The sequence below is a fragment of the Triturus cristatus genome, chromosome 1_2 (genome assembly GCF_964204655.1).
Source record: "Triturus cristatus chromosome 1_2, aTriCri1.1, whole genome shotgun sequence".
In the NCBI taxonomy this organism is placed as follows: Eukaryota; Metazoa; Chordata; class Amphibia; order Caudata; family Salamandridae; genus Triturus; species Triturus cristatus.
The window spans coordinates 351,347,080-351,365,750 of record NC_140580.1 but is presented as its reverse complement, the minus strand read 5'-3'; the positions used below and the strand labels follow the sequence as shown (position 1 = coordinate 351,365,750).

The following is an 18,671-nucleotide window of genomic DNA, read 5'->3' as shown; positions in this document are numbered from 1 at the left end:
GACTCTCTGCTAAACACGATCCATGCACCCTGAATCCACCGTTCAGGAATGTATTGATATCCGAAATCCAGAATGCAGCATCTGGCACTAAAAGATTATTTTAGATTGGTGGATCTGCGGAACTCGGAAATTTGAGTGGCAGATATTTATATATTACACTGGCCATGAATGATTTCATGTTAAGCCAAACGTTTTAGAGTGCTTTACATCTGCAAAGTAGTAATTTTCAGATTCAGTTGCAAAGTGTTGGTTGCAAAAAAATATGAACCGTTTCAAGGGATAGATACTGTTTTTGAAATGCTAAATCCATGCTCCTGTAACAGCCTTGGCTCAAGAAAAAAAAGCTCAGATTTCCTAAGGCAAAAACAACAGTTGATGGACAGAATGCAGAACAATGTCATACATTCACCCCAGTACAGAGATCTGGGCCTAAATCCATCGTTTTTTTGCTCACCATGCCATTCCGGTTTGAACCCAGCCATATGCAAATGAGTCTTGACCCTGTGCCTCATGGGAACAGTCCAGCCCGAACTGCCAAGCCAGGTCCTCCCTTGACTGGAACCAAGCATCCTAGGACCGGTTTCGGGGTTTCACCCCTCTTCAGCCAGGATAGCTTGATTTCAGCAGCATGTAGAGCACGGGACCCACGTCTGAGCATAGCCGTCCCACTCAGGGTGACAAATGCAAAAACAACAGTTGATGGACAGAATGCAGAACAATGTGATACATTCACCCCAGTACAGAGACCTGGGCCTAAATCCATCGTTTTTTTGCTCACCATACCATTCCAGTTTGAACCCAGCCATATGCAAATCAGTCTTGACCCTGTGCCTCATGGGAACAGTCCAGCCGAACTGCCAAGCCAGGTCCTCCCTGGACTGGAACCAAGCATCCTAGGACCGGTTTCGGGGTTTGGGCTGGACTGTTCCCATGAGGCACAGGGTCAAGACTGATTTGCATATAGCCAGGTCTAAACTGGGATGGCATGGTGAGCAAAAGAATGATGGATTTAACCCAGATCTCTCGACTGGGGGTGAATGTTTTGATTTGTTCTGCATTCCGTCCATCAATTGTGTGTCTTTTGCTTTCTCGCCCTAAGTGCGCCAGGTATGTTCAGACGTGAGTCCTGGGTTCACTGTGCCACTGGAATCAAGCTATCCTGGCTGAAGAGGGGTGAAACTCCGAAACCGGTCCTAGGATGCTTGTTTCCGGTCCAGGGAGGACCTGGCTTGGCAGTTTGGGCTGAACTGTTCCCATGAGGCACAGGGTCAAGACTGATTTGCATATAGCCAGGTCTAAACTGGGGTGGCATGGTGAGCAAAAGAATGATGGATTTAACCCAGATCTCTTGACTGGGGGTGAATGTTTTGATTTGTTCTGCATTCCGTCCATCAATTGTGTGTCTTTTGCTTTCTCGCCCGAAGTGCGCCAGGTATGCTCAGACGTGAGTCCTGGGCTCACTGTGCCACTGGAATCAAGCTATCCTGGCTGAAGAGGGGTGAAACCCCGAAACCGGTCCTAGGATGCTTGTTTCCGGTCCAGGGAGGACCTGGCTTGGCAGTTTGGGCTGGACTGTTCCCATGAGGCACAGAGTCAAGAATAATTTGCATATAGCCAGGGCTAAACTGGGGTGGCATGGTGAGCAAAAGAATGATGGATTTAACCCAGATCTCTTGACTGGGGGTGAATGTTTTGATTTGTTCTGCATTCCGTCCATCAATTGTGTGTCTTTTGCTTTCTCGCCCTAAGTGCACCAGGTATGCTCAGACGTGAGTCCTGGGCTCACTGTGCCACTGAAATCAAGCTATCCTGGCTGAAGAGGGGTGAAACCCCGAGACCGGTCCTAGGATGCTTGTTTCCGGTCCAGGGAGGACCTGGCTTGGCAGTTTGGGCTGGACTGTTCCCATGAGGCACAGGGTCAAGACTGATTTGCATATAGCCAGGTCTAAACTGGGGTGGCATGGTGAGCAAAAGAATGATGTATTTAACCCAGATCTCTTGACTGGGAGTGAATGTTTTGATTTGTTCTGCATTCCGTCCATCAATTGTGTGTCTTTTGCTTTCTCGCCCTAAGTGCGCCAGGTATGCTCAGACGTGAGTCCTGGGCTCACTGTGCCACTGGAATCAAGCTATCCTGGCTGAAGAGGGGTGAAACCCCGAAACCGGTCCTAGGATGCTTGTTTCCGGTCCAGGGAGGACCTGGCTTGGCAGTTTGGGCTGGACTGTTCCCATGAGGCACAGGGTCAAGACTGATTTGCATATAGCCAGGTCTAAACTGGGGTGGCATGGTGAGCAAAAGAATGATGGATTTAACCCAGATCTCTTGACTGGGGGTGAATGTTTTGATTTGTTCTGCATTCCGTCCATCAATTGTGTGTCTTCAGATTTCCTAAGGTTCATTGCCAATGCAAAGTCACACAAAGTGACACAAGTCTTGCAAGAGTATTTACTAACCAACATAAATTGCATTTTGCATTTGAAAGGAGCCTCTTTTTCAGTGAAAAAAGTACTTTATGAGACACAACCTGGGACATCTATATGAGTTCTCAGTAGAAAGGGCTCTATGGGAGAACCAGTGGTGACCTTATCGCTGGATGCCAAAGAAGTGGTTTGACTCGCTGGAGTGTCCTTATCTCATGGTAGTTCTGCTAAAGATGGGGTTAGGGAGAGCCTTCCTGTCCTGGATTCGATTATTTTTTCACGGCTCCTATGGTCTGGTTCTGGGTCAACGAGATGCTGTTGAGACTTTTCTGGCTGCAAAGGAGAACATGGTAAGGGTGCCCACAGTCGCCCTTGCTGTTTGTGCTTACTTTGGAACCAATTGCGGAGTGGGCCAAGAAGGATGTATTACTGCAAGGTCTACGCTGGGACTCTGACTGGAAAGATATAATCTCTCTATATGCCAATTACTTATTATGTTACTTGGCTAACCTGATACAGTTCATCTCCCAGGTGTTAGAGATACTTTGGGGGTGATTACGATGGCGGGAAGTCCGCCCGCCACCGTAGTGGTGATTTGGACTGCCTGCCAGACATGCGGCGGTCCCACCACTGCGATTAGGATGCGCCTGCCATACTGGCGAGTGCATCCTGGGTCTTTAACATTGCAGGCGGTGCTGCTGGCTGCATCACCGTCCGCGATGTTAAAGGTGCTTGCACTGCATTTCCCTGCACCACTGCCACTTGGTGCAAGGAAATGCAGGTACCCCTCAGTGCAGCGACAACCCCCCAAACTAGGGGGGCCCGCAACAGGCCCCCAAACCCAATCCCTGCCAGCCTTTCTATGGCGGCATCGCTGCCATGGAAAGGCCTCTTCTAGGACAAATCCTAATATGGCGGACGGTGCCTGCTAGGCCAGACATGCGGTGGTCCCAGCACTGCGATTAGGATGCGCCTGCCTTACTGGCGGGTGCATCCTGGGCCTTTAACATTGCAGGCGGTGCTGCTGGCTGCAGCACCGTCCGCAATGTTAAAGGTGCTTGCACCGCATTTCCCTGCACCACTGCCACGTGGTGCATGGAAATGCAGGTACCCCTCAGTGCAGCGACACCCCCCCAACAAGGGGGGCCCACAACAGGTCCCCAAACCCAATCCCTGCAAGCCTTTCCATGGCGGCATCGCCCCCAGGGAAAGGTCTCTTCCAGGACAAATCCTAATATGGCGGACGGTGCCTGCTAGGCTCCGCCACCATATTAGTGGCCCTTTCTGTCCGCCACAGTACCCACCGCCATCCTAATTTGATGGTGGGTAATTCACTATGTGATGGCGGAAGGACCTTCCACCATCATAATGAGCCCCTTAGTCTCTTTGCAACATTTTTGGGAATCCATATATATTGGCATAAATCAGTAGCGTTCTCTCCACAGGGTGAGGCATGCCTGATGCTTGAAACTGCCCCTTACAGTGGGTCGAGATGGGTTTTAAATACCTCTGTATATATATCTCTAAGGACCCTGGCCGTTTCTATGCCCAGAATCTGGAGAGTATTCTGGGCCAATGTAGAGAGGATTTAGCTAGATGATGGAAGCTGACACTATTTCTGATGGTTAAAGTGGCGTTCTACCAGAGGATGTATTTGCCCAATTTCCTTTATATACTGCAAAACAACCAGTGTGTGAACCCAGATGCCTTTTTCTAGGCAGTGCAAATGATGACGAGGTTGCTGCTATGAGATGGGTCTCCCTCCAGGATAGCCTTAGATACCCTAAAAGCTGGACCTGATGATGTGGGCATTGTCCTACACAATCTGAAACTGTATTACTGGATGGCACAGCTGCTCATAATCAACAAATGGACTTATGCTGACCAGCATGATCCAGCCTTTATGATGGACATGAGAACTCTACCAGCAAGGGGATACTTGAGGGCAATATCCGGCAAGAGGGTGAAACCGACAGGGATGGCATCCATGATGGTAGGGGTGCAAAATTAGCGGAAGGCCACCAAAGCAATAGGGTGGGCACGAAAAGTCACCATGGAAACTCCACTGTGGGATGCTGACTCACTGGCAAGGGTACGTGCAATGGCGGTGTAATGGCAGTGGGATCTAATAGATTTGACAAAAGTCAGAGACCTATGGAAGGACTCAGGATGGTCTCCTTAGAGTGTCTACAGGATCAATATGAGATGGCAGTAACCCAAAGGTTCTGATACCTGCAGGTTCGACATGCATTAACCAAATGTTTCGGTCATTTTGATGTAATGGAGGAAAAATCCCCTCTAGAATTTAGGGTGCTGGCTGCACCGCTCCTCTGTCGCAGGATCTTGCTTATCTATGCCACTCTAGTCAGAAACTTCAGGACACCCCTGCTTAAGCTGAAGGCCAGGTGGGAACGGGACCTTGGAATGCTAGAAGATGAGAACTGGTAGGAAGCATGTAGGTACCCAAGGGAAGTGATGAACCAAGCAGGTTTCCGAATGGTACAGCTCAAGATACTGAGCTGGGCATATTATACAAGAACAAGGTTCTATACAATTAGTAGGATCCCCGATGACAAAGGCCCATAGGGTGCGGGTGACCTTGGTACATACTCTGTGGATGTGTCTGAATTTGGGATACTATTGACGAACAATTGAGGGGCTCATGGGGCTGATGACAGGCAATCCAGTAGCCCTCCCGGCACAGCTGGTAGGCCTGGGTATACGGAGAGAGCAGACATTACAGAGATACTCCCTCCTGTTAAATAATATTACACTGACTATAGCCAGGAGAGACATCATACAGGCATGGGCGTCAGACACTGCACCGAGTGCAAATCAGTGGGTGCAGAATATGGACTGGCGTATGCTAGCAGAACAAATGGTGTATCAGGTAAGAGGATGCAGAAATTAACAAGGAAAAGTATTCATTTCTCAAACAAAACATGCATTCAATGTGTATCGAAATACACATCACACGCAATGCATGAGATACTTTTTTTATTGTGTCTAGGCATAGGAATTTACACTGGAAGGGTATGCTTCCAGGGCAAATTTTATACTAGACAGTGCACCCTCATCTCTGCACCATAGTATGAGCTGTACATCGTGCTAAGCATCCTTATCAATTTGCCAGGACAAGGGGATGACTGCAGCAGCAGACCAACCTTAGTAGTTATGTATATGTGCTGTTTTTGTCCCCTAGTGCAATGCAGCACAGCAAATTTGGGGGTATATTTACAGGAAAATGACGCAGCGCGTGCTGCAAGCCATCTTTCTGCACCAAGCTGCAACATCATGAAAGTGCAGGGATGCGTCGTATTTACAGCAATACGAGGTATCCCTGTGCTTTCCTCTGCAGTAGCGCACAATTGGCTGCCTAGCACCAATGTAGGCACCCAAGCACTGTGGTGCAAGGGTGCCTGCATTGCAGGGATGACTGGTTTTGGGCAGGAAGGGACACCTTCCTGCACAAAAACAATCACTGATGGCGTTTTCCTCCTTCTATGTGTGCTGCAAGCTGCATTCTGCAGCACACATAGAAAGAGCAAAAACAAGGAGAAATAAAGGTATTTCTCCTCGTTGTGCCACTTAACCCCTTGCGTGCGCATGACGGAATCACTCCGTCATGAGCCACGGGCAGCGTGTGCTCATGACGGAGTGGTTCCGTCATGCTGCGGCTGCTCCGCCCACGCGTCGCTGATTCCCCGCCTGTGCGGGCGAATTAACGAGTGGGCGGAGACGTGACGGAACCACTCCGTCATGAGCACAGCTCGCCCGTGACTCATGACGGAGTGGTTCCGTCACGAGCATGGCGGCGCCGAGGTCACCCCGCACCCCCCCAGCACCGCGGCGGAATTCGCGCCGCGGCGAAGGGGTTAAACGCCTTACCTGTGGAGGTGTTAAAATCTGACGCATTCCCAGGTTAATGAAATCTTGAAAATCTGGGAATGTGTTAGTATCCATGGGTGTTATTTGGAACACCCACAGCAACACCCATGGAATGCCCCTTTCATGCAGAGTAATGAGTGAAAGGGGGCCATATCTATAAGGGTATGAAAAGCAACGCAGGTGACTTTGTTGTAAATATGGCTCAGCATTGTGTGCCACTGAAGCGTCAAAAAAAGTGATGCTCCGGTGGTGCAGGGGCCTTGTAAATATGTCCCTTGGTTGCTGTGCTGCATTGCATAAAAAATATGTGAAGCTGATTTATGTCCTAATTGTTTTCAGAAAATGGCTCTAGAATTTGGAATTCCGTTTGAACATTCAGACATTTGCGCAAACCTCTCTTACGAGACATTCAAAAAGGATATGAAACATTACTCTCCAACATTATCACCACAGATAACCCCAATTCACTCAATCAATGAGGTTTACCCAAATATTAAAAGAATTTCAAGCATAAGCATTTCACCTCGTTGTATATTTTGTCATTTCATCCTGTAATTTTGTCACTGTATAGATTACTCTAAATACAACGAGTAAATATATCAACACATAAATTTACTCTGAAAAGGTGCAAAAAAGATTGTCCATTTGGCACCATCTGCTGTATTTGTTTTAATGTAGTTATGCTTGGGTGCTCTTAGGTGTGTACCCCACTCTTGTTGGCCATACCCAAGAGTGTGGTACGAGCTATGTAATCTGTATGCGTATAATACGTAAATAAATTAACTTTGCTTTGACCAACTGTTTGCGAAGTAGATGGTTTGCCAGGCAAACACTGAGTCAGCATGAATAATTCCTGAAAGTTTCAAACTGCAGCCAGCCTGGCCACCGAACTGGCAGAAAGCAAGGCCAGCTTCAATGCAATCAATTCCAGTAGCTACTATTGTTGCAGGCATTGGAGCTTATCCCACAAAAGGCCTTGAATGTTTTCAAGCTATATACTGAAATTGCAGGTACCATGATAGGGTTTCATGTCTGGCCAATGCAGTGCTTAATATGTAAATTAAAACAAGTGCCAGAGCTCTGGTCAGGAGTCCACTGCAGCTTGCAGCACACATTGCCCCTGTCTGCTCTGCCAATGATAGTAACAACACAACTACTAAACATCACACTCCTACAAGTGTGACGATTCAAACTATTCCAGGTCCCCAAAGCTATAAGAATGGCTTGAGCGGCAGCTAATAATCATTTTTAACGTATACTGAATAAATTAATACTCGACTGTTGTTGTGGTCATCTCAGACAGCGCCTCCTTGAGGCACACTTCCACAAGTGCTGGTGTTAACAATTAAGTGCCGGTGTCAAGCACCGGAAGTTACCGGCTCAAATTAAGCACTGGGCCAATGGCAACACCCTGACATCACCTGCCTTCCTTAATGTGGCAAAATATTGACTTCAAACTTTACAATAGGCGGTGACTGCTCTTCCACAGCACTAATGACTGCACAATTTTTTGAGGTGGACCAAAGGGGTTTAAGCAGTGCTTAATTTGTAAAAGAATAGGTGCTAGTGACCAAAGCTCTGTTCAGAAGCCCATATCCAGCGCTAGTAAATGGCAATGCACAGAATACCAAGGCTGCGTAGTCTTTAATCTACCTCAGGTCTCTTTAATCCACTGCCAGACACTCTTCCCCCCTTTATTTTACTCCTGCGGGTCTCAGCTTTTCTCCCTTTCTCTTCCTCCGATTTTCCTCTTTGAGTGTTTTTGTCTGTCTTGGGAAATGTCTTTCAAGGTGGGACTGGCCTAAAGGGCAATCAGCCAGTGCCTGAAGAGCTGGTGTCACAGTACATAGTGTGGGCCGTTTTTAGGTCGAGCCTGGGCAGTGCATGTGCTGCTCAGCGAGTCATGCTGTATTGGTGTATTTACTTGAAGCCCCGCCTACTCTCCGCCCATCTTCGTCATTGGCTTGTGTCCTTGTCCTTCGTAAATGCTGGCTTCTGATTCGTTATTAGGCTTGTTAGTCCCTCCTTAGTACCGCCTAGTCTTCATTTGTAACCTCCCATGAGGACTGGCCCCTTTACTTCAGTTGTTACACGGTATGTCTTCTTTAGTCTGTAAGCACTATTTTCTTTAATGAGTTTCTCTTACTGCAGGTGGGTCTCTTGTGCACAGTTGTGACCACCCGCTTATTTATTTAACTCGTAGAAAATGGGGAGCTCTCCAGGGGCCATGGGAGACAGAAGGGGCAACTCAGCAATGCCTTCATGCATTTGGAATGTAATAGGCCTCGCATTTGTGAGAGTTTAAGCTATTGGCATTGTAATTGACAATGCCTTTTATTTATGTTTTAAAAACCAAAACATAAATACAAGGCATTGTCATTTACAATACCAATAGCTCAAACTCGAGTTAAAACTTTTTTATTTTTTATTTTTAATTCCTGAGAGGGAAAATGGCTGCTCGGAGCTGCTGCTCCGTAGTCACCCTCTGTCAATCGTCCAGAGCTGCACTCCGCCGCATTGCTTTTCCTCTTAAAGCAATTGATCCCACTACCGGAATGGAACTGGTTCCCCTGGAGTTTAAACTTACCTTTCTCCGGTCGATCATTGCTGAGATTTTCAGTGCAGACGACAAAATCGGTACTGCCGGGCTCTTCTGCACCGAGTCAGCGGAGCAGTAAACGATCTGCACCCTCGCTCCCAGTGAGAGAAGCAAACACCCAGGAGTGACACGGCTGAGGTGGATTGAGAAGCTGGCCGGTACGGATGAGGGGCGCCCTACCCGGGGTGAAAATAACATCGATCCCAGGAGGATCCCACCCGCCTCTGATGATGCTCACCGTGAGTTGTAAGACGGTGAGCAGGGTCATTGGTGATATCGCCGAGAGCGCTGCGAGCCTCATTTGAAGTGCCCGGTGAGGTTGGGGGGCTCCCGACACTGTCTTCTCAGTCTATTAGGGCAACGTAATTTGTATTATCCGAAGAGCCCTTCGGTAAGGTTCCTGTCCCCAATATGGCGCCTATGGAAGACACTCGCCAGGGACCTTAAGCAATATCCCTCACTATTGGGTCCCCTTAGCATCTACAATGCTGAGGCTGCTAATGAGACTGAAAGAGTAGCAACAACTCCGATCTCAAGGATAGTCCTGGATTCTCTTTTTAAGCAACCTGGAGTGATCACGGAGGTGCCCCGCCTGATCCTAATATGGCGGCCGTCTCTCCCCCGAGCAGGTCTAATTCAGAAATATTCCCATCTCGGGGAGGCAATCGGGCACTGGCCCTGTCCTTAAGCTACACCATTGCACAACAAGCACCCCCCTCCCACTCTCGGTGAAAGTACAAAATGGGGGCCGGCTGAATACTACACCAAGGACTCAATCCCTTACCTGACCCTAAAATGGCAGCCACAGCGGTCCCTTCCACGCTGTGCTACTACATGGGGACAAAAACATGACTCTGAACAGAACTTGATCCTAACCCCCAGCTGGTCTACTCACCTAACCATTGAACCTGTGATCTTTCCCCTGACCGCTGAGACCTAGCCTTTTGGCCAATGTCCGGTGGAGCTACACGACAGCTATAGAGGAGATGGGCTATAGACTTTCCCCTCTGCCCTCACCTACCGAGGCGGACTTTAGGCACTTTCATTCGTCTAACCGTCGTTCTCTCCCTCCTACCTTTTTACCCTACCCTTTCCCCTCTACGATCCACTCTTCCCGTTCTCCTGCTCTTTTAATGTCTTTCCACCAAGACCTTCCTTTCTGGCCGATGCCCGGTGGAACTACCTGATAGCTATAGAGGAGATGGGCTTTGGACTTCCCCCTCTGCCGTCACCTACCCAGCCGGTCTTTGGGCAGACATTCCTACGTCTCTCTGTCCTATCTCCCTGTTTCCCCCTACCCTATGCCATTACCCTTTTACTTTCCATTTTTATCGTCTTCCCTTCTCTTTAAATGTTTTTCGCTACTGATGTATCTTGATTCTAATGTACTTTGTTATTTTATGGAACCTTATGTAAAGCGCTCTGATATCACCTATTTCATCTCCCCCCCCTCTCTCTACCCCCTTGGATGTCTTATTTCTCTGTTCACTCTGTAGATAAATAATGTACTATCATTTTTAGCCTAATCGTTGTGAAAATGGAATCCTGAGTGAATTTACTATTTACATAGTTTTAACTCTAACCACTAGTATATGTAGTAGTTCTTTGTACTTAATATCACTATTCTGTGATTCTGAGCTTTCCCATTTGCTTCTCTCCCCTGACTGACTCTACAACATACACATTCCCTTTTCTGCTATCTATATCTCTTTCTTGTGGGACTCTTCAACTCGCTGACTCCCTCCCTTTGTTCTCCCTGACCCCTGCCTTTTGGGGATCCTGTCTTTTTCTGATCGCTAATTTACCCTGGTATTGAATGTGTTATATTTCTGTAATTAATGTGATTTTTCTTTTGCTGTTTGTTCCCCCTCTGTAAACCTACCAGTTCCGATCCGCCTCCTAGCCCCCTGTTCCTTGTTGCCCTTGACTAAGCACTCCTTCTCTCCTTGTTGGGGAAAGATCCAATATGCATACCCTGGAGTCTCAGTGACCCCTCAGAGAGTCCACAGCGTCTAGGGAGCCACGCACAGTTGAGGTATGGTATGGCGCCCCTTGCCAAAGCACTTCCTTTCCCCTTGTTGTGGAAGGATTCAGTAGGTAGGCCTTGGAGTCTCAGAGACCCCTCTGAGAGAGTCCACTGCGTAAAGGGAGCCTCTCGCAACGGAGAGGGGGAATGATACCACTCCCCCTGAGATCACAGCTTACTGAACTTTGGACGTAGCTTTTACTAGTCTACCGGTTTGTGCCGCCGTCACCCTCCCCCTCCTCTTTCATGCTGTGTCTCGCTCCCTCCCCCTCCTCTTTCCCTCCTTCATTCTCTGTCTACTTCCCCTGCTCCTATCCCCTTTCCCCTGAATTAATCCCCTTACATGATTTTTCCCTCACGTGTATGTCCTTATTGTTTGTCTCAACCTAACATGTAACTATGTAGCTATGCTCTAAAACTGTGTAACCGCTGTAACAATGTAGCCTGCAACTGTGGTCTGATACTCTTGTAAAGCGCTCTGATACCTCCGGGTCTTGCCAGCGCTATATAAAACCTTTCAAATAAAAATAAAAAATAAACAAATAAAGAATGCGAGACCTATTGCATTGCTGATGCTTGTTTTAGCAGTTTGTGGGCCTGTTTTAGGGCCAGGTGGGACTTTTTTCCTGATGATTTCACAGATATTGCCCCAGGCATAGCCTGCAGAAAACACACAAGCACACAGTTTCCCTTGACTTGCAAAAATCCCAAACAGCATGCCTTTACAAGTGCAAAACTGAACTGATTTGCAAACGTGGGCCACTTGTTCAGCTATATTATTTGCTACGGGGGCTGCTTTTCTTTTGGTACCCAGGCCTATTTGTCATCCCAGTGCGACCCTGATGTCTGATGAGGAAAAATATGTGCCGGTCTCCGAAAATGAATGGGGTGACCCCCACCGGCAACCACCAGTACATTTTCAGCACTGGATTCAAGCAATATTCCTGTCTAAGTTCAACTACTTGTCTTTCCAACTATTTCCAGTTCAGTATTTGTCAAAGATAGTTTTTTTGTAGCTTAATCTTGAATTAATTGCGAATGCAGTATCACTCCAAATAATTTACCGTATGCTGTAAACCCATGAAAAAGGGGCCTCATTATATAAAATGGCTTTATTTGCATGCGAAACACCCATCGATGTTCACAAAGTGTTGATGAAAGGCACCCGCTGGGGTTTTTCAGTGTCTTTTGCTAGACAACCAAGGATGTTCTTCAGTTGTTGAATAAAACACTCATAGGTGCTAGTCAGACGCTCATGTGTGCTCTTCGCGTGTCACGTGAAAAGCACTAAATGCTTAATCGATTGAGAGGTCGAAGTGGGCCTGATCTGAGGGGTAATGATGTGTGCATATTTTTTTAATTAAACAAAAACAGTTCCCCTTCTTTTTGTTAGATGAAAACTGTCCCGGAGAGGTTAATATAGGCAGGTGAGATGCCATGACTGAAAGGGAAGGGGGTCTCCTGTACTGTGGAGCCAAGGGAAGATCAGAGAGCTTAAGAAGAAACACGCTTTCTTATCAGGATGCCTGCTCCCTGAAATAATGTTTATGTGTGCTATTGATTAACTAGAAAATGTAAAGGCTGCTTGGCCCTAGAGCACTGATCAAGTACTTGTGTCCATCCCATTCTGCAGCAGTTTTGAGAGCTACTTTTTTACTTGTGTTTATGTACTCTATACGAGTGCTTGTGTTTTCACTAGCTGCTCCTCACCAATATACCCCACTCCAACAACTCCAGTCTACCCAAACTACCCCACTCCATTCTACCCAAGTCTTCACCAATCTACCCCATTCCAACTACTCCAGTTTACCCAAACTACCCCGCTCCAATCTACCCCAATTTTCACCAATCTACCCCACTCCAATCAACCCATCCCCAAGGCACCCCACCCTATCTACCCCAAGGCACCCCACCCTATCTACCCCAAACCACCCCACTTCAATCTGCCACAATCAGCCCCACTCCAATCTACCCCACTCATATCTATCCCATTCAGCACCAATCTACCCCATTCCAATCTGCCCAACCCAATCTACCTAACTCCAGGCTACCCCACCAAATCTAACCCACTTCAGTCTACCGCATCTACCACCCTCCAATCTACCCCATTCAAATGTACCCCACTCTACCACATCAAAATCTACCCCACTCCAATCTACCTCATTCTGCACCAATCTCCCCACTCCAATCTACCTGACCTCAATATACCCAACCCAACCTACCCCAATCCACCCCATTCCAATCTGCCCCAGTCAGCCCCACTCCAATCTACCTCACTCCAATGTATCCACTCCTGTATACCCCAATCCAATCTACCCAACCCAACCTGCCCCAATCTACCCCACTTCAATCTACCCACCCAATCTAACCAACTCCAGTCTACCCCATCTACCACACTCCAATCTACCCATTCCAATTTACCCCACTCTACCACACCCAAATCAACTCCACTCCAATCGGCCTGACTCCTATTTACCCCATTCTACCCCACTACAACTACTGCAGTCTACCCAACCTACCCTACTCCAATCTACCTCTGTCCAGTCTACCTCAACCTACTCCACTCCATTCTACCACAATCTGCCCCATTCCAATCTACATCAATCTATCCCATTCCAATCCACCCCATCCCAATCTACCCAACCTACCCCAATCTAACCCACTCCAATCTACCCCAATGTACCTCACTCCAATCTACCCCACCTGATCCCTCCCACTCCAAACTACCCAACTCCAATTTACACCAACCTACCCCATTATAATTTACACCAACCTACACCACTCCAATCTACCACACGCTCCCCACTCCAATCTAATCTACAACATTTTAGCCCAATCTACGCCACTCCAATTTACCCCAATCTACCCCACTCCAATCTACTCCAATCTACCCACTACACTCTACTTCCATCTACTACAATCTACCCCACTCCAGCTACTCAAATCTTCCTCAAACTACCGACTCCAATCTACCCCACCCAAATCAACACTGCCTAATTACCCCTATCTACCACACTCCAATCTGATCACCTCAATATACCCCACCCCAATGTACCCCAATCTACCCCACCCAAATGGGCCCCAATCTACCCCAACCCAATCTCCCCCACTAGAGTCTGCCCACCACAATCTACCCCACGCAAGTATTTTCTAATCCCAGTCTTCCTTAATGTACTCCACACCAAACTTCTGCACCGCAATCTACCCAAACCTCCCCATCTTAACCTTCCCCACCACAATCAACCACAATCTACCCACCCCATTCTACCACACTTCAACATCTCACCCCAATCTATCCCAATCTTAACCCCATTCATTTTTAGGCATGCTGAACAGCAGCCACACTGGTGTACAACATAGCTAAAACACATTGTCAAAGCCAACAGCTCTTGCTTGATTGACCTATTGGCAATGCTTGTTTTTAAAATGCATCTTCCTTTATTGGAGTCTCAGGCGTATTCTCAAAAGTATTCTTTTCTGGCCAAGTCCACATTTATTCTCCTTTGACGTCGCTCTGGTGGGTCATGCCCTTCCTTCGCTTCTGTACAAAAATCCCTTTGACGCCTGTCTTTCTGCTTTCAGAAATGGAAACCCTTAACGTTTCTCACTCACAGCATCTTACCTCAACTACTGGTTTCCAATTCTAATTTGTCATGAAAGCAGTCACTGCATCCTAAATTGCATGCGTGGAAGCATTAAGTAAATGACATCCCATGTTCTAGGCATGACACTCCTGTCCCGGATAGTTAAGTACAATTATGACCCCACACCCCTGCTCACTGTTACCTGGCTCCGGGGCGGTTGGAGGTGCCGGTGTCCAGGGGTACCCCGATGAAAGCTGCATCCAAGCCCTTTGGTGACTCCTGGAAGGGCAGCTTCAGCATGGTGCAGATCCCTGCAGGGCGGGCCACGGTTTCCGCACTCGGGGGCATGTTGAGGGATAGGCCCGAAACGGTGCGATAGGGTGCAAGAGGCCGGAGCCCCCTTGGGCTTAGGAGACCCGGCCTGTCAGCTGAGGAGAGTGCGGCCTGAGGCACGGGCTCCCCGGCAATACGCGCTGCTCCTCTGCCCAGACACCTGCTGGAGAAGAGGGCCCCCGACACCCTCAGAGCGCAGGTGGGGGGTCTGAGCAGAGGGCTGAGCCGAGCCATGCCGATGCGTGCCATGCTGAGCGGCTTCTTGCTCTTAGGCCGAGGCTCAAAATAGCGCTGTCCGGTGAGGCCTCTCAGCGCGCGGCTCCTCCCCCTGCCGTGCCTCCCCGGTGCACAGTACCTTGTTTCTCTCTCTCTTCTGTCCGCCTCCGTACTCTGCCAGCGTCCCTAGGTTCAACCATTAACTCCCTTTTGCACTCTCAGCGCCACCCGCACATACCACCTTTCCACAACCACTCAAACATCAGCACCCACGTCACTGTCGCCTCAATAGCACAGACCTCTGCACGGCTCCCCTGATAAACTTCTCTCTTCGGAGCCTAGCACTGCCTCCTTCCCTCACTACCACCCCCACCTTGGCTTTCCTCCCACCTCAATCAGTGCCATTTCCCCAGCTACACACTCCCAACCTTTGCACAGCCCGCCCACAGCACAAAGCTCAACACTCTTCCCACTAACGAGTTACACGGGTGTTCGTGTGCAAGCAAGCACGGTAGTGCACGAGAGAGTTGTGGAGCGCGCTCATCCCTTACTCCCTTAAATGTGGGACTGGACTGAGAATCCAACGTCGACAGACAAAACTGGTATATCAGCCAAGGACGTAGGATAAACTCGTATCCTTCGGGGGTGAAGAGGGTGAGGGTGTTACACAGAGCCCTGTGGTCTGGCTCGGCTCTCATAGCTAAAGCACGAGCTGAGCCACAACCGCCATGAAAAATATCACGAAGGACTTTAAAATGAAAAAAAAATCTTTAAACGTTTTTGAGTATCTCATTTAAATAGATATGATTATATTATGGAATGGAGCGACATTTTTGAAATTAATATTTTTTTAAACATCAGGCATTCAATAATATCCCCGCCCATGCTGTGATTACGTCACCACTATTACTTAAAAAGGTGTCAGTTCGCCACGGTCTCTTTTTATATCTTTATATCTAATATTTTATATTAGCGGCAAATAAATGAGGTTTTTGTAGAGCACATACACTGAAATGTGCTCTCAGTGTGGATGGTTAATAAAAAATATACATAGTGAAGTAAAGCGATGCGCTGTGGATCACACAATGTGTTCACGAGGGAACAGTGGAATTGAATGCCTGTTGTGCGGTTCTGAGACTGCAAGTGTTGGCACAGAAAAGCAACTCGCATGGTGATAAATATTTAGCCCTGCCCTGAATGCCCCAGCTACAGTGATATCTGGATCCTTGGTGACAATTTTTGGTCATGGGTGTACATGGATCATACATGAGAGCTATGCCCTAGGCCTGTCTCATGCACTGCGATCTTCTTAGACGAGGAGGGGCACCCAAAGAGCTACCCTCAAATGGTGGAAGGCTATTGCTTTCACCAGGAGTTAAGTAGCACAAACGCGGTGATAGCAGCATACAGTGTTTCTAGTTTTTGCTGCTTATAAGAGTGAACAGGCCTTTTTGTCTTTGTCACATGAATGGTACCTTCTGTTAATAATATGTTAATGTTAATAAATGTATTAAGCGCAACGGTTACCCTGGGGTGTCCTGGCGCTGTTACCAAATCCTATATAGCTCGGTTACCAAAGAGCAGACTGAGGAGTATGCAGGTTTAGTGGATAAATAGCCATGTTTTTAGTGCCCTTCTAAAGGACAGCAGATCTGACAGATTTCTGAGCTGAGCCGGAAGAGCGTTCCAGACCTTAGCTGCCCCCACGACAAATCTTCTGCCTCCCCATGAAAGTTTTTTTATCTTGGGGATAGTGGCCAATTTTGCCCCTAGTGATCGCAGATTTCTAGAGGGTATATACCACTTTAGATGCTTTTGCAGATAGTCAGGTCCGGTCGCATGAAGCGCCTTAAAAACCGTGCTTAAAGTTTTGAAGAGTATCCTTTTCCTGACTGGAAGCCAGTGAAGTTTCTGGATTTCTTTAGAGATAGGTGCAAATTTAGGGATCCCAGTAAGTAGTCTGGCCGCTGCGTTTTGTAGCCTTTGTAGTTTGTTCAGAAAGCGTTCCTGGATGTTTAAATAGAGACAGTCTAGACATCACCAGAGCCGAGATCACTGTTTTCTGGCTTCCTGCTGGCAGGAAAGGCATAATTTTTTTCACAGTCTGAAGAACAAACGACGTAGAGGAGGAGACTGAATTAATTTGGGCCCCCAGATTCAGCTTGTCATCTACAATTACTCCCAAATCTTTTACTTTTTGAACTGGGACTGGGAAAATCCCCATGCTAGCAGGCCACCATTTAGCATTCCAAAAGGTTGGGGCATTTCCAAACACCATGACCTCTGTTTTATCGGAGTTCAGCTTTAGGCAGTTATCCGCCATCCAGTGACTCCTTGCCATCATACAGTCATGAAATCTATTGACCAAGCTGCCCTCCTGACCTGGCTGCAAGGATACCACAATTTGGGTATCATCTGCGTAGGATGTTAAGTCAAAACCAAAGGTCTTAATAATGGAGGCCAATGAGGACACATAAATATTAAACAGGGTCGGGCTCAGAGACGAACCCTGAGGGACTCCGCAAGGTAGAATAAATGGTTTTGATTGGAAGTCACCCATGGAAACTACCTGGGATCTGTCAGTAAGAAAGGATTTTATGAGATTCCAGGCCTTGCCCTGAAGTCCGCATGCCCAGAGCCGATCCAACAAACGTTGGTGGTGGACCGTGTCAAAAGCAGCGGATAAATCTAATAATATCAAGGCTGCCCTTCCTCCCGAATCTACCGCTCTTCTGATCTCATCCGTGGTTTTCAGCAGTGCCGATTCTGTGCTGTGGCCACTTCGGAAACCATACTGCGTTTCATCTAACGTCTGAGATCTGAGAAGAAAGGCCGCCAATTGTGTATTTAGGGCCTTTTCCACCATTTTGGCTGGTAGTGGGAGCCTAGATTTTGGACGGAAATTTGAGGGTTCCAGTGGGTCTAAGTTGGGTTTTTTAAGCAAGGGTAAGATTGAAGCCTTTTTCCAGAGCCTGGGAAAACATCCGGTCTCAATCATAGAGTTAAATACTGGGGTCAGAGCTTTACTTAGAGGTTCAGCTACTGCCTTTGCGATGGATACCGGGCAGGCGTCATAAGGTGATCCAGATCTTGCTGTTTCCAGGAGAGCGCGTACTTGGTCAAGAGGAAGAGCCTTACATTTTTCGAGAACTACATTAGGGACAACGATCCCCCTCTGACCATCCTCGTCACTTCCCTCAGACGAAGAACCATTCAGGGCCGAAAAGATCACTTCAACTTTATTCAAGAAAAAGGATGCGATCCTTTCACAGAGTTCTGCGCTTGGTTGCAATCGGACAGGACGCGGGGAAGACAGGTCCAAAACAGTTTTAAAAAGAGTTTTGGCTGAGTCTTTAGCAAGCTCAATTTTATTAACAAAGAATTTCTGTTTAGTGACAAACAACAATTGTTTGTAATTTGCGAAGCCCTTCCTATACGCCATCCTGTCAGATTCCTTGTACTCTTTCCTCCATAAACGCTCCAGCCGTTTACAGGTATGTTTACCTTGTTTCAGTTCTTCGGAGAACCAAGGAGTCAACAGAGTGAGTCTCTTGGGTCTAATGCTCTTAGATGGAGCAAGTTTGTTACAGGCAATATTAACCCA

The 18,671-nt window shown here is 47.6% G+C and overlaps 1 protein-coding gene across 1 annotated transcript in view; it reads right to left on the bottom strand.

The window, feature by feature from the left end:
* Positions 1-15,583, bottom strand: part of AGMAT (agmatinase (putative)) — a 101,965-nt gene extending 86,382 nt beyond the window's left edge. The window contains exon 1 of the mRNA XM_085604143.1: positions 14,721-15,583. Within this exon, the coding sequence (XP_085460269.1) occupies positions 14,721-15,100 (380 nt within the window). The 5' untranslated portion in view covers positions 15,101-15,583. The remainder of the gene's footprint in view (positions 1-14,720) is intronic.
* Positions 15,584-18,671: the final 3,088 nt, after the last annotated feature.